Here is a 16,889-nt window from a genome sequence, read left to right as displayed (position 1 = left end):
GACTCCCTCTTTGCCAAAAAACAAAACAATTCCAGGATATGAAACTGAAATTCCTAACCCATTTTCTTTGTAAAAAATACTACTACTCGTCAGGTGTGCACAGTGTACTGAACTCTAAAAAAAAAAAAAAGAGACCTTATTTCTCATTTATGCATTACAACAGAATTAGGATTAATTCAAATATGTTTACATTTGTGACTGCTGTTTATTTACTGACCCATATATGTAGCGGGTGGATACATACAGATTAGAGATTAACTACGATCCGCTACACAGCTAGTCAATACCATTAGCCAGTCCAGTCTCAATAATGAATTACTCAGAAACAAGCAGCTGCTAAACCTGCATGACATATTTCATAATGCAACAGGATTTCAAAACTAAAACACAAAAAAAAGATCCAAAAATAATCCCTCTGAACTTGGGAAGGATATGTGGATTTCATTTCTGGAGCTTGAACTTATCACTATTTTTGTCTGCTGAAAGGATGAGACAAAATCTTTCAGCCTCTCCCCAAGCAGGTTTAAAGGTTTCATCACTCCCGCTGGGAACACCGAGTACAGGTACATATTTGCTGATCATCATCTTCATCTTCTTTCATGTCCTCTCCAAAGTTTTTGATGTGAACAGAGTTACCTTACTTAATATATCTGACTTCATTTTAGCATACAGAACTTATTGGAAACTCAATCAAACATGGCAGATTTCTTTTTACAGTTCAAATTTCTATCTATCTATCATCCAGCCTTGTTCTCACTTTGTCCATCTGTAGTCATGGTGGCATTATAGAGAGCAAAGAAGCCCAGACATCTTTGTCCCCCACAACTTCCTCCAACTTTTCTGGAGGGACCTCAAGCCACTCCAAGACCAAACAAGAGATGTAATCTCTCAGGCAAGTCCTGGGCCGACCTCGGGGCCTCCTCCCAGTCTGACGTGCCTGTGACACTTCTAAAGGGGGGGCGACCAGAGGGCATCCTAATCAGATCCCCAAACCAGCTCAACTGGCTCTCCCCAATGTGGAGGACTAGCAGCGTGACGTTTTCGCAGATAGCTGAACTCCTCACTCTATCACAAAGAGAGACGGCCGCCACCCTGCAGAGAAAACTCATTTCAGCCTCTCGACTTCGCAATCTCATTCTTCTGGTCATTACCCAAAGTTCATGACCATAGGTGAGGGTGGGGATGTAGATCAACCGGTAAACAAAGAGCTTTGCTTTACAGCTCAGCTGGCTCTTCACCACAGTAGTCCGACAGAGTAACTGCATTGTTGCAGCTGCCCCTCCAGACCCGTGGCCGATCTCGCGGCCCCTCCTCCCACCACTCATGAATAAGACCCCGATATGCATGAACTCCTCTAAGTGGGGATGGTGCTCCCTCCTCTACCGGGAGAGGGCATGCCATTCTCTTCCATGAGGGAACCAGGGACTCAGATATGGAGGTCCTGATCGGAGTCCAACCACTTCACACTCAGCAGTGAACTGTTCCACAGAATGGTGGAGGTGACACTGCCTGGAGGACAACATCATCTGCAAAGCAGACCTCATCCGATAGTCTAACCTGAGACACAGGAGGAAGAGTGTGGATCCCACCTTGGCCGTGGAACAGTTCAAATGTATGTATTCATAACTGACCATGATCAAGTTGCGAAAAGCTTGAGAATTCTTTTTTCTTTCGCCAATAGCAGAATAGCCTCGGGACGTCGTTCACATTCCAAAGCAATCACACTGAATGCATGCCTGAAAATGTCTTAACTGTATATATCCCTATATTTCTTGCTATAATCCCCGAATGCATGGACCCCCAACACAGTCAGTGTATGAACATGAATGAGAGAGTTGCTTTTAGCTCTGTGGGGAAAGCGTCTTTAGACCTTTTAGGTCTTTGATCAATATAATAAAATGCTTGATAGAAAAGCTCTGAAAGAAAACATCTCTGTGTAGTTGATAGTTCACTGTGAGCATGTTGCTCGACTTCTGGGCAGTGGTGTTTTTTTAATATTCCAGCTCTGCCATTTGGAGTTGCTAGTGGTGCCCAGAGCCACCTTCAGCTAGATGTATTGCAGCATTCAGTCTCTGTTCTCACTCTCTATTATTGATAAAGGGGATTCCTTGAATATTGTTTCTCAGCACTGCTCTTCCTATTTGAACACCTTTAGCTGTGCCGAAAAGCTATGGTGGCTGCAAGTGAACACGAAAACAAAAAAGGATAGAAAGTAATAAATGTGCTTTTAAAGACGAGGCACCAAAATTTCCCAGGAGTTATGTTGGGTTTCCAATAATCATAAATGAAATATAATTGAAAAGACTGTCTGGCAGAACGGATGCAGATGTGGTGTAGCTTTAGGATTACAATCTGTCCAGATAGACCGGCGAAGACCATGAGAAATGACACACTTTTTCTTTCACCGGAAACTACGTTTATTTCCAGAGGAACTAACACCACCAAAATGTTTTTAACTGGGCTGAGAATAAAGCATCTGCGCAGCGAACTGTGGAGGAAAGTGAATTATGTTTTGAGGTCAACTGAAAATTTCCAAAATGACATTTTGAAAATGTCATAGCCTGCTTTTTTGCTTGTTTATCATAATGCGATAATGTCTCTCTATTTCATCAACTGCAACCTCTCTCCCTCTCTTCATTTCCTGTGTTTCTCAATCTCTCGTCACAGAATGCAGCTCCAACAATATCAAAGCTTGAGCAAGGCAGAGGTGGACATGGGAAGATATGAGCGATTGCAATGATGATAACATTTAGGTGGAGATGAATCAAGCATCAAAGGCATGTGTAGATTGATATCAGTGAGAAAATGGAGGGATAAACCGCAACATTTGTGTCAGTGAAAAGACAACAACGATGAAAGAGAAGATGGGTTTGAGGTTTCACATTCACACCACATTCACACCCAGGACTGTTTCTTATTTATTGCTCAAAGAGCACCCATCTCTGAGGATAATGAGAATATATATCACCTTGTTTATCTTCACTGTCCTGCGAAGGCTTCATGTATCCTGATTATACTTTTATAACTTTGTCTTGTATCCATTCCTGTATTATTGATAACTTTTGTCCAACACCCTGAAAATGTCTCGGGGTCCTTGGGATTCTTCCAAAGGGCATTTATGATGTTGTCAATGATTAAACCTGCGGTGGCATTCACTGACTCACTGTGACTCTGTGTTGGCAGCAGAACTGTGAGAGAGGAGCAGCCAGAGATAAAAGATCTGCGTGGCTGTACATTGATCACAATCCTGCAGCCAGTTAAAGGACATAATACCTTCACTTCAAGTCTTGTTTTTATTGAAAAATATAATTTCCACTCCATCAACGGTTCATGTGTTCAACTTTTTCTGAACTCTACACAGATCTGTACAGAGTTGTGTGTGTCTGTGGTCACAACTACAAGCAACCAAAAGTCAAACTGAAATTCAAATATTAGATATATTGTATATTATTATAATTTATATTAAATTATCTGATGAAACCAAAGTGGTGTTTTAACTTGTGACTATTAAGCTTCTCCTCTTGTTAAACAGCACGGGTGACTGTAGATGTGGGGAAACGATTCATGGGGAACATTTGAATTGTAGACTCGACTCTGGCGTCTACTCAGTTGAGTGAAAACTTCCCACGGCGCAGACGCCAAACCCAGAGGAACAAAGCTGGGATGTGTTCCAATTTGGAACATGTGATAAAATGTTATAAATAGACAATACAGAGGTAAAAGTTTTACATGTGAGACTTGTGAGAGGAAAAAGTGATCCAACATGGTTGATAAGATAAGAAAATATGCATCAGATTTAGGAAAAATATATGGCTTTGACAATGTATGTCAATTTGCTCTTCTGCTCATATGCGACACATCCGATCTTCCAATGACGAACTGACTTTTCATCGTGGATGCTGATCAAATTTGTATCTGATACTAAATCAGATGCATATCTGAAAATCTGATGTATCTTTGAAACATGTCACAATTTGAACAATGGACGAAACTCCACATCCACACACTTCCTGTACTGAGATTACAGCCACTGCCACCACGAAAGGCCACCGTAAAAAAAATGTGAGCTCTTTTCATTCAGTTTTCTTTCCTTTATAATTTGGTGATGCTCTTGCTGAGTGCTTGCAACCTCAGACATCCAACCCTTTGTAAATAAGCTGGGAAGCTAAATTAATTGAGAGCATTTTTTTTTTTCACTCAGCCAACGGCTTTAAAAAGATTTGAGTTCAATCCCACACCTCACCTTTCACACTTAAGCGGCAGTAATGCGCTTTGTGCAGTGTGACAACCCCTCACTGAGTGTGCTAATAACCTCTGTCTCCTAGGTTACAAAGAGAGGTTACCTGCGAGATGAGAGGCACCTGGGCCCAAAGCTCTGCAGGACATGTGAGGTGAGTTTTCTGTCTGCTCCAATTCTCTCTCTCCGCCACGAGTCAAACTCATTTCTGCACTGCAACATCACACACTGCATCTATTTGCACCTGTCACATACTCTAGCCCTGAAACTGGAACACACATCTTTTATTTGAATTTCTGCTTTACTGAGTTATAACAAATACCGTTTTTAATTGGCAGCCGGTGTCCTTTTCATTTCTGTAATGCCAGGTAAAAACAATGTACTCCAACATCAACCTTACTTACTTTTTTCTTTTGTTCCTGGCAGTCAGGTGAAACTAAATGTGAACACGGCACTTCCATATATGATTTGTCTGATAAAGTACGGTAATGTTTTGTTTAGTTTTTCCCCTCGATCAGCATCTGTGGACTCTGTGACATTATGGGTGCTTCAAAAGTTTAGAGCACATAGTTTTGCAGTAGTGTTAACAGATGTGTCCATGGATGACACGTGAAAAGCCCACTCTGAGGCTTTACTCCGCCAAAATATCCACCCTGTACATTTTGTTTTTCCTTTTGACAAGAGTGTAGTCATTTACCTGCGAGATGAGAACAGTTGCTCAAACATGAAAATACTGCGTTTGCATTTTGACCGACAGGTACAATAAAAAAACGCTGTAATTACGAGTTTGAAGTTCAAGTAAATAGTTCAAACTATGGCATGAATAAAAAGGACACCAGAGGAGTATTACAGATTGTATAGGCGATAACAAAATGGGTTGTGTTTGTCGGGTTTCTTTGTTGTTAAAAAGAAATACATTATCGATCAATATTTTACACAAAACGTGAGAAAACACAAATCTAATTTCAGTTTGACTTTCACTTCTGTAGATTTTAATGTCCATCACGTCACATTGAGGGAAGGAGTGGAAATTCAAGAGTGCATCTACAACAAGAAGTGTCTTGCTGCTGGAGTCATGTTAAATGAAATCTACCTTGTCAGATGTTTGGGGGGGGGTGACTCACCACGGGTGTTGCTGGAGAGGCGCTTGCGTTGGCTGGTGGATGTGTTGTGTGGAAGCAGGGTGTTCTGCTGGTGGTTGCTGTCGATGGGACTTGTGGCGATGATGTTGTCCTTGTACTTGTTCATCAGCGCCAACTTGGTGTTGTCACTCACTGCAGACATGTAAGACATAATTACAAAACCGGGGAGCTCGGAGATGCGAAAACAGGATGTTTTCTCTCCGAAATGAGAAAGCAACCACCTGGAAAAAAAACATGTTGGTTTTGGCTGGATGAGAGGGGGCTTTAAAAGCACAATGTAGAAAACATAAAATACAGTAATGCTGAAGACTTATCCAGCGTGTTGTTTACACACAGCCAAAATTATGAGTAAGTAAAGCTGGCATGAAATTAAAACTCATTAAGGGAATTTAGAGAACACATTTGAGTCTCAGAGGATGAAATTACCTATTTCTGTAAATACCGAGACATGAAGATACAAGGACACAGTCTGACATATATTGAGTTTACGGCGTTGTTTCAGTAATGGCTTTCTCAAAGGAGTAATTCACTTCAAAAATCTTTTCCATCAGTCACTCACATTCACATTCAAACATTTTAGCCTTGGGGGCATGATGTGTACATCAATGTAGAACAGGCTTCTCCAGTTTGGTCAACACACAGAAATCTGTAGAACTGTCTTCTGAATTGATCAGTTCAGCTTTACTGCCACCAGTTTTTCTCAAGACTGTGTGTGTTGAGAGTCACCTGGTGATGTTATGCAGTAAGAAAGATAATTTGACCTCAGCAACGAAGACTGTTCTGAAGAAACATTATTTCCAAATGAACTCCATCAGGTAGTTTACATGAAACACTGTCATTCAGATTATTTGTGCGTATGTAAACACAGCTATTGTGAGCATGCATCCATTCGGCTTCAGAGAGTTGGCGTTGCTGTTGTGTAATGCAGTAATGTAATCATGTAATGTTATGTGATAACAAAGAAAGTCTTAGCTCAATCATTCACTTCAAACCCAATACAATTAATGCTGCAAGTTAATTGTTTTAGCGTATTATTTTAGTTTGATTTGATGTGAAGGATTGTGATTACATGTTGTGAAATTGTATTATGCATTTTGAAATTTGCTTGACTCTGTTATGGCCTGGTGACCTGCCCAGGGTGTACACTGCACTAACCATATTTAGCTGGGATTGGCTGCAGCGCTCTGCGACTTTGCACAGGATGGATGGGTGACTGGAAATTTGCTTGATGTCCCTTTTGTCTTGTATCTGCCTCTTCTTGATTAACCAGGCCTGCATGTTGATGAGAAGAGGTTCTCAATCAACCTGCCTGGTTAAATAAGGGTTTGATAAAATCTTTGTGAAAAAGGCATATTTAACATTTTATAAGGATTTATGTAAGATTATGTCATATGTTGCCAGTGTTGGTAATAGCAGTATTACTAGAATGTCCCAAAACCTACTGTGTGATGGCTTTATATGGAAATCATGCAGATGTTATCAACAGATCTTTTGCTTTCTTTTCTGCATATTGATTTATTAAATTATGCAGAAGTCAAATAAACAAAGAAATACTTATTGAAACTTTTATAATTTTTTGGCCAAATTCAAAAACGCTATAATCTTTGTGACCTCTCCAGTATTTACGCTGCTCAATATTTCGAGCACGGCCTGCCAAATGCATACTTTTCTCTTTGTTCTTCTCCTAGTCCATCGTTTTTCCCAGTTTTTATTTCTAAAGGGTGGGATTGCTCTGCTTCCTTGAGCTCCTGGGTGTGGTTGTTTTTCAGGAATACAGTGTGGGCATGCAGTCAGCATAACTCCCGATGAATCTGAGCGGAAAATCTTCTGTTGGTTGAAATTCAGAAGGTTTACCGAGATCAAAACAGCTCCATTTCATACGATAATCCTCATGGGAGCGGAGCTCAACTTCAGCATCCACTGATTAGGAAAAATTAATTCTCAAATTCTTGGCTGTTGCAAGGAGCACAAGGTACTTGTACGAATACGTGCAGTTTTGATACTTTCGTATGTCTGTACCGGCTCCATCCGTCACAGATATGATGTTCACACAGTTAATTGAGGCACGCAGGACTGTTTGTGTTCTCTGTCCTATAATAAACACAAGTCTCCTGTCTCCCTTTTGTCCAACTCCCATTCACTCATTTCAAACCTATGACAGTTGTCAAGTCAAACTTGATTTGATTATAAAAATCCAATTAGTTTTATTCAGTTTCACAAAGCAATTACTCTATCTGTTTTATTATAATTACATTGTTTAAAGCAATCAGCAAGCATGTTAAATTACTTTGCTTTTTATAAAAGTGTGTGGCGAGGGAAGGGGGATGGGGTCATATATTCAATTAGAAAAGTAAAATCTTCAGTCATATAATTTGACTAATTTAGGCAATCACATTTAGGATTCAAACATACAGGGAACACTCCCGACATTCCTACACCCAAGCTGACAAAAATAAAGAATATGAAACACTTTTGAAGACAAATGTTATGTTAAAGATCATTAATCATTCATTAGCAGCATCAAGAACAGTAAATATTGTCTGTACCTAGATGCTAAAAGAGTAAAGATAACAAGTTACATACCACGTATTCTTAGAAAACGATTCAAATCTTTTCTTGAGGATTATCCGAGTTGACCACGAAAAGTGATGGCTCTCTTATTAGAACTCGTCTCTTTCATTTATTTGTTTAAAGCAGTAAAGCAGATTTAAGGCCTTATTTTCTCCCTACATGTTCATTATCTGCCCTGTCGTTTCTGGCCTGGCCGGCTGCACATCAGTCAACTTACCAGGTGTGAGGTCCATATTATTCTTGTCATTACAGCCCTGGAGGGAGTCCAGGGTACGGGTGACTTGGCTGGCAAATTCCTCGCCGCCATTCATGCACTCCCGCTGCAGATGGTGACGCAGGTCGGTGATGTCGTACTCATACCTGGGGATGGGGTTGAAATCAATTAGCGTCGCTTTATCTTGACTGATCTAAATTAAAATAAGTGTCAGAAGCAGATAATGTGCTTGATGGAGCACTTGAAGATTTGAAAGTGTGACAGAAAGCAATGATAAGGTGGGGAGTTTTAGAGGCTTAACACTCAAAACTTATGCAAGAAAACTAAGTGTGCTGGGGGGAAGACATCATTTGAACCAACTTTAACCAACAAAACATACAACAATTATCAACAATATTCAGTATTTTCATGTCAATAACAGTGTGATAGCAAGCAGTGACTGCATTTGATAACATCCACATAATTCTCATTTCATCCAGTTAAACCCTACTTGTACCCATCCAAAATCGGCGTCTCCCGGATGCTGAGGGTGCCACTGGAGTTTGGCCCCTGACCCCGAGAGTTCCTTAAGCTCTCCCGGGCTTGACCTCCCATCAGCACTGACGGGATGTAGTGGATCTCATTAGCCGCCTCGGCACTGGCACTCTTCTGGGGCTGAGGGATGCGGCGGCGTTTACACCAGCGCCTGCGAGTATAGAGGATCAGGACCAGGCAGAGGATGGACAGCAGAAGGGCGATCATCCCACCCTGAGGGGAGGAGAGTGGCATTTGGAGCACAGGCAGACAAAAAGAAAAAGAGAGGAGACACGGACAGGGAGAAAGAACAGAGAGTCAAAGGCGAGAACAGAGTTAGAAAATCTTGCCAGGCAGAATAAGGATCAAAGTCAAAGTCGCAATGCCAGCAGCACAATTGAAAAGATGATGCAGCTATAATTTAGTGAATACTGCCCACAGTGTTTTTAAATATAGTCCATGTCAATACAGTAATGTTAAAGACCGAGCTCAGACAACATGAGGTCATGTGATACGTGTTCAAAATAGCATCGGACGTGTGCAAAAACAACGTGATGGCTCTGGGATTTTTTTTTTTTTTTGTTTAACAATATCGGAAACAAATGCACCGGGTTTTCTGCAGACAGATAACATGATCAATACCAATGGTTGTGTTTCAATGATGAAAATGTCAGGAGTCAGTTTCCTTGGCTTGACTGATTTAGTGGCAATCCCAAGAAACTATAATGAAAATGTTACATCTCATTTGTTGCCCCTGTTGAAACATTGTGTGGTGCGGGAGTGAGGCTGCTTTTTGAGAAAATATTTCCTGGCAGTAAACTCTTCCGCAGCTTAAAACTGCTGATAGGCATATAGCTACATTGGTGGACATTCAGCGTGTCCACCTTATTGCCACCTTTCCACATATACTGTATGCTGTGTAAGCCTGACACCAATGTTTTTATGTAAAAGTAAAGATCATTATCTGTTTCACCATTTGACTTGTTGCCATTTAAAGTTGTTGGAGAACTTCACAATTACATTTCAAAAGATGTAGTGAAGAAAATGAAGAAAAAATTTAAATACGGATAATTTCATAACATGGAGGGAAGCATTTTGATAATGTTGCATCATGTATTTATTATTTCCCCTTCTGTCAAAGGTGATGTTTAATAAGAATCTGGATTTCTAATGTTGCCATGGATACTGTGAGTTTCAATGTGAACCCTTTTTATTTGACTGATTAACATACATGGGGGGAACTGAGGGCAAAATGACTCAGATGAGAGTCATTTAAATGCATATGTCCTGATACTGTATGTTTTTTGTCCCCAGCCCCACACTCTGATCTAGACTTATCTTTTTTCACTATTGTCCAGAGAAAAGTACAGGTCAGTTTGGCAGGAAAATGTGGAGACTATGGATTGCATAATGCATTATTTTGCAAAAAACTGGAGGTCAATTTGTTCCCATTTTATGCTCTCTTCACCATACCAGTGAGTTTGATTTGAGGGCCTAGATTCAAAATGTCTACGTGTACCTTTTAGTTGATTTTATTGTGTTTATGCTTTGTTCAAGCAAAACATAAGGTACAGCTTCGGCCATCACAGACACATACATTCAGACCTTTAGACACTCTTTGTGGTGGACGGATGTTGGGTCTTGCCACTGTGAGGCAAGAGTGTGGACCATTACTTCACTGTGTAGCTTGACAACAATTCACAACAAATGGTGATGGTTTCAGTACATTCAAGTCTTAAGTCTCCACAGAAAGTAAAGCTGCTATCAAGATTGTGGTCAACATGGGCCAATTTAATATTCCTAAAACGAGACAAAAGTCTGCCCACAGCCCAGCGGTCCAAAGTGACTTTGACAATCAGCTCATACATGTTTCACAGTCAGGGCTGATACCAGATGACTGGGTCATGCCACATGACCACTTTCATTCCTGTCTTTTCCCTCTGATTTTAATGACTCTTGAGACAGTGAATAGGGTGAAGGCATCTACACCCGCAGAGCGCTGAAAGAAGGTGCAGGATAGACAGATGAAGGGCGATGAGCTTGCCCTGAGGACAGGTTAGCAGGGTGGACAGACACAGAATCAGACAAAAAGTGGGGAGGAAAGGAGCCAGCAAGAAGGAGAGTGTCAAAGGGGGAGAGAAGAGGCACGGGGAGAGTCAAAGAATCCTGCCAAGAAGCGGCAAATGGATCAAAGTCAATGCAAGTCAAAAGCACACAGCCTGTGGAAACACAGGAGAATGGTAGGCAGTTTGAATAGAAACCCATATCTTCTCTGAATAAATGCAAGGAAGAGTTTCATAGAGCTCCATCGTATGGATTATTTATCTGATGCCAGGTTTTACATGTTATAGGAGTTGGGATTTTTTTCTGACAGAAAATGACGAGTTCGATGACAAAACACGCTCGCAGGACTGTCATTTGGGCTTGAACTCACAACATCATATGTACTATATGCACAATTCACCACTATATCTTGGCTAATCTAACACGAGCCAAGCTGAGCTCAATCAAATTAATCAAAATCAGATACACCGTGCAATTTAGAAAATGTCAAAGAGGGTTATGAAAATGTCAAGGTGACAGCAGAGAGAGGCAGGAGCAATTTACGACTAGAAAATGATTTATTTTTTCTGCTTCCCCCCCTTTTTTTAAACAAAAGACTGAATCTTTCACAGTCTGAAATCTTTAAATTTACAACACACTAATCACATATAAGTTTGCACTCATTCCAACTGTTCAGTAATCAACACAAGTATATAGTAATATGCTTACAGTGTGTACTGCAGTTCTCTTGACATTAGTAAAAAATTTTTGTTTTTTACATGGTTAAGCTTTATATACGTACAAAATATGGAAGGGAAAAAAATATCCATAGTTAACTGTGCGCCAACTCGGTCAAACAAGTACTTTTACGGAAGGACACCCAAAAATGTTGAAAAACAGGATTTTAATCATCCATTTACATAAAACATCTCTTTTCAAACGTATTAAAGCTTCTGAGGCTGCTTCAGTGGCTCAAATTATTTTAAATTGGCCAAAGTATTTGCATAAGTTGTTTGCTTAATCTGCGTGGTCAAGGACATTAACAAATGGCACCATGATATGAGGCACTTCCGCAGTAAATCTGGTGGTCAAAAAGAAGACGGGAGCCATTTGGTTTGCAGTGATTGAATTTTCAGCACTCTGAAAGTCACTGATGAAACCCTCTATTCACATTCACACCCTACAATGACTGTAGTTTGAAATTCAATACCTCCTCACCAGTTGGGACATACGACACAAACGGCATTTTTGCTTTACCAGGCCAAATGAAGGAAACCCGTTTTGAGTTATTCACAAAGGCAAAATTAAGATTATCTGTTGTTTAAGGAGAAACGTCGACTTAAGGCTCTAATAGTCACAATTGTTTAATAAACATGGTCAATGTATTTGAAACGGGTCACTCGAACAAACGGGTCCAGAAATAAATCGCTAGATCTGTTTATGAAGTGTTTGGACAAGAGGACGAGAGCAAAATGAGGAATGACTAAATACTGAAGTCAAATGTTGAACAATCTATGGTTTCTGTACTTGCCTTATCTAGACCAGGGTAGGTAGGGTAGGTGGCTGGAGCCTATTCTAACTAAAGCTGGGTGAACAGTGGGGTACACGTCAGACAGGTCCCCCGTCCATCACCGAGCTAACACATAGTGACACAAAATAGCTTCACACATTCACAATCACAGTCACTATAGAGCTTCCAATTGACCTCACAAGCGAGGTCTGAGTGAAGAAGTCAGAGCTCCCAAGGAAGACGCAGGGACAGACCAATGCAGCACTTGACCACTGCTCAAATGTCTAGACAGCCCATTCTAATTAAAATAAGGCCTTCATATTTTATGTAATATCACCTTTCTATTATTATCTTTCAAAGTTTTTACCAAGATCCTCACTTTACTCACTTTCAGTGTCTTAAGTATCTACATAGCACTATTCAACATGGCTAAACAATAGACCTACCAAATGTTAAAAATACCTCAACTTAAAGTCATAAAATGGTAATTTTAAATGTTTCGGACAGCCTTCAAAATGATGGAAATCTTGTATGGCTTTGACTGGCATTCATCTCCAACTAATGGTTTCATAGATATGCAAAACTCATTCTGCCAGGTAAATCCAACCAACATTGAAAGCCGACGGCATATTAAACATTTGTTATGATTTCAAGCAATGAGTAAAAATGTGTCTAACTAGCATCTAGTGTATAATAAACAGTTTGGGGGAAGATGGTCAGACTGTGGAGGCAATGGGGCTGTAAGAAGTGTGCCAGTGTTCCCTGGAGTGCAGGTTTAATCCCTTCTTTTTTTATATATAAATATGTCATTGCGCAAAACAAGGTGTAGTTTCCAAGTCAAGCCGGAACAAAGAAAGAATGTTATAAATCAATCACTAAACATTAAATTCACACTTTAATGCTGATATTCATATGTTAAGTAGAGCCATTGATTTATTAATTTCTCGGCAAATTAGAACAAGATGTCAAATGTCAAGAACTCCAAATGGCTCTCAATCAAATCCACTTCAGTGACAAATGTAATTGAAACCTATCATCTAGCATTAGTGTTCCTGCATGAAGGAGGCTTGAAGAACCAATATGGAGGGGTGAGGGGGTGGGGGGCTATTCAATGTGAGGCATTACTTAGAATCAAAGTGAGGACTAAGTGGACTACGTTCTCTTATAGAGCCCATAAAACCAAACCACACATCAAAGCATGCCAGCGCTCCAGCCCCGTAATCCACTTACTAACGGATGCGGATGATGTTATAATGGCACCAGTGCTCCTTATGACTTACACTCTTGTCATGTAAGTCCTGAATGGAGGAGAGAAGACATGGCCTTTCTCAGGCTGACAGAGCAGGCATGGTATTAGAGCTGAGCTATCAATCTGTCACTTAGTCTCTGGATGCGAGGCATTAAGGATCGTGATGGCGGAAAGATCTGGACTATCTGACAGCTACAAGATAGCAAGAGGAAGTTTCTTGCCTGAAATATAATAAACTTTATGTTGGCCAACGGGCTACAGATTGAATCAGAGATACCAATTTACAACATGGATGGTGGAAAGTGACAGTTTTCAAGCACTAAATCCTCCCATGCATTTGTTATTACGCCAACTTATAAAGCATAGGTTATTATTGTCAAGGTATAATGTTAAACACTGACACTGAAATGAATTGTGAGGATTCTTAGCAGCATTAGGCTTTATGATCCAGTACTGATTTTGACATTGAATAAATGTGAAAGTCACAAGCCCATTTCACACATATCACACAAGGGGCTTTCACCACTGGAAATGAGTATTAATGACACTACTGGTTTGTGTCATTTGATTCAATTTGGTATATTTCATAAAAGCTAATAAACCATGAAGCCATGATAGTTTGACTCTGCGTGTTGATGGGGTATTAATGTGTATTCTGTTATGGTTAGAAATGTAGCTTTAATTGTAAAAGTTGTAAAAGGTTGGATGTGTTTCATAGAAAAAAAAGTCTTATGTTGTACCGCCTCGATGACATTTTAAAAGTACTGTCTCTACAGTGCTGTTTATAGAAAAATCATCCAGTAAAAAAGCAAAACGGACTCGTGTGAGCATTGTTACAAAAAAATGATCTATGTGTTCATCTCTGAAATGAAAAGCTGTTAACATTAATGCAACTTCACAGAATGTAGATATTTGTTATTCTTCATAAGCATTTTGTTTCTTGCATATATCAGTACTTACACACTGACAAAAGGAAATTCAGTTTTATGTCCTGAGAGTTTTACAGGCATTTGCTACGTGGTGGCTGGCTCTTTCAGAAGGTAGTAGGAGGATCTACATTGACAGCATTTACATGCATCTATTGGCCATGCTGCAATTAAGGTCTTATTGGGGTTAAACTCCTGACATGCCCCTCTGACACAATGAGATTGAGTATCCTGGCTGCAACAGACAAACCAGTTTCACAATATTCCCCTAAACTTGCAATAGTGTGTCAGTAGACAGTGTCGAGCTGCCAGGAGGCGATGAAGAGGTTTGTTCCTGAAATTCTTTTAAGGTTAATTACAAGGCAAAAGACATACCAATCCCTTTGGTAGTGTTGGGAATGAGGCTTGTGGTATCTTGTCTGACGTTAAAATCTGTCCCCAAACTCAGGCCTCAGAGTTTCCAGTCCAGTACTTCAAAAGGATGTTTACATTGCTTGACTTTTTGGCCAAATATTATTCAGCGGTTTGATGGAAATAGCAGGTTCAACATCATTAGACCTACATCTCACACACTCAAAAAGCCATTGATGCTGAATATTTGTTTTGTATCCTCTTGATAGTAAAAATGTCTTATCATCTCTTAATTCTTTCGAAATTAATTGTTCCTGCAGTGGTCAGCTGTTGGAGTGTATTTCATAGTGGTCCCTAGTTAAAGTCTAGGTTCACAGGTTCTTCCACGTGGGTTTTCTCTGGGTGCTCCAGTTGCGTCCTCATGTCCAAAACCATGTCATTGAGGTTGACTGACGACTGTAAAATTGGCGGTAGTTGTAAATGTGAGTGTGTCTGATTGTCTCTCTCTGCTTGCTCTGTGATGTGCTTGCAAATTGTCCAGGTTGCAAGCTGGTTTCACCAATAGTCAACTGAGAGCAGCTCTGGCCCAAAGCGGCTCTAAGCAGTATAGGACACGGTTCCAAAACTTTTACTTGGGAGACCAAAAGGTTTACCATCATAAACCTTGGCAACTCCTCCCCCACCACACCCTGTAGAAATACAAAAAAAAAGAACATTTGAATCTCATAACACACTATAAGTGAAATAAAGTTTCTTTGCTGTAACAATGACCTCCTTTTCTCTGAGGAAAAACTACACACCATCTCAGGGTGTTTGGTGAACTGGTGCCACTTCAGCTTGCAGTTTCAAACATTTATTTGCCAGTTGTTTCTCTATAGAACAGAAATGCAGCTCTAATTTTGTCCATTGTTTCATGGAAGCAATATTCTATGTTATGGCTTCCATGAACACTTTTAATGTAAATGCTTAAAATAAGTAATTCCATGACATAGATGAATTAAATGCTGACTCAGTATTCATCTATAATTTCTATTGTGGTTTTGTCTACATATTAATGTTCTGCATCTCTCTTGGCAGAAATGTTTAACTGCTTCAAACGACTCGCATTCCCAAAGTTTCATCGGCACAAATCCACATCTCATTTTTTGCACTTGTTCAAGTGTAACTAATTCATTTGGTGCCAGTGAATGAGAGGTAACATTTCACTGTGTTTCTGCAAATACTAGAAAATTAGAAGTGTGCGGTAGAGCGTAAGGAAAATAACAGTCTAGGTGTTCTGCATACAACCTGAGAATATTCAATGCCTGATAACAGGTGAACTATTGTGGAGACCAGAAAGTTCTTGAAATTCAGGCAATAATCTCAGAGTAAATATAGTTCCAATTAATGAAAAGCACACTTTCTTCTCATTAGGAAACTTAAATCACCTTTTCCTTTATATATATATATATATATATATATATATATATATATATTAGTGCATTTGAAACGTAGAATCAGAGCAAGGTTGATTATTTTAATATTTCACCTTAATATGAGTAATATTTTCAACTGTACATCTGATGCAATCAAAGTCTGGTGTAAGCATTATATCTCAAATAACCTAGATTAACGACACATACAATGATGACCCCTTTGGTTTGCACTAATGCGAGTAGCCATGAAGTTCAACATTACCAGTACAGTACAGCAGGCTCTTGAAAGTGAAAAAAAAATGAAATAAAAAGGAAAGTCCTCATTGGTAGTCACACGGCTACCACATTTGCATGTAATGTTTTTGCTTGTCCTTTCTCTCAGTCAGAGTGGTTTGTATCAAACATTAAAATTGAGGCTAAAGGTTCATGGTTCATTTTCTTTCGGTATGAAGCCAGCGTAATGTCCTCCACGTTGGCAAAGGGACAATAAACTAGCCAAGCAGCATGTAACGTTTCAGCTCCTATGCAAGTCTGATTTATTAAAAGCATGCTGTCTGCTTTATAAGAGACCGGCTCTGGCTGAAATCCCAACAGACAACGGAAATTAGTTGATGCCGAGTCCATATCAGGTCCGACCGACTTCTCCTGTGTGCTCAATGAGACGCAGGACCGGAAAAAGAAACTCCCATTAGTAAAATGATAATGTGCATCACAGACG

The 16,889-nt window shown here is 39.9% G+C and overlaps 1 protein-coding gene across 3 annotated transcripts in view; it reads right to left on the bottom strand.

Annotated features, from left to right (window-relative positions):
* Window positions 1-16,889, bottom strand: part of astn1 (astrotactin 1) — a gene marked incomplete at its 3' end in the record, with an annotated part of 367,742 nt that overhangs the window by 270,586 nt on the left and 80,267 nt on the right. For 2 of the 3 annotated variants that reach the window (XM_080461073.1, XM_080461074.1), the window contains exons 3-5: window positions 8,661-8,911; window positions 8,168-8,310; window positions 5,362-5,511 (exon numbers count right to left, since the gene is read on the bottom strand). In XM_080461073.1, coding sequence (XP_080317199.1) covers window positions 5,362-5,511; window positions 8,168-8,310; window positions 8,661-8,911 — 544 coding nt within the window. Of the gene's footprint in view, window positions 1-5,361; window positions 5,512-8,167; window positions 8,311-8,654; window positions 8,912-16,889 lie in introns of all 3 variants that reach the window. The other variant, XM_080461072.1, reaches the window with a different exon arrangement.

Source organism: Lipophrys pholis, assembly GCF_963383615.2.
Source record: "Lipophrys pholis genome assembly, chromosome: 1".
Taxonomy (NCBI): Eukaryota; Metazoa; Chordata; class Actinopteri; order Blenniiformes; family Blenniidae; genus Lipophrys; species Lipophrys pholis.
This window is presented reverse-complemented; position numbering and strand designations above follow the sequence as displayed.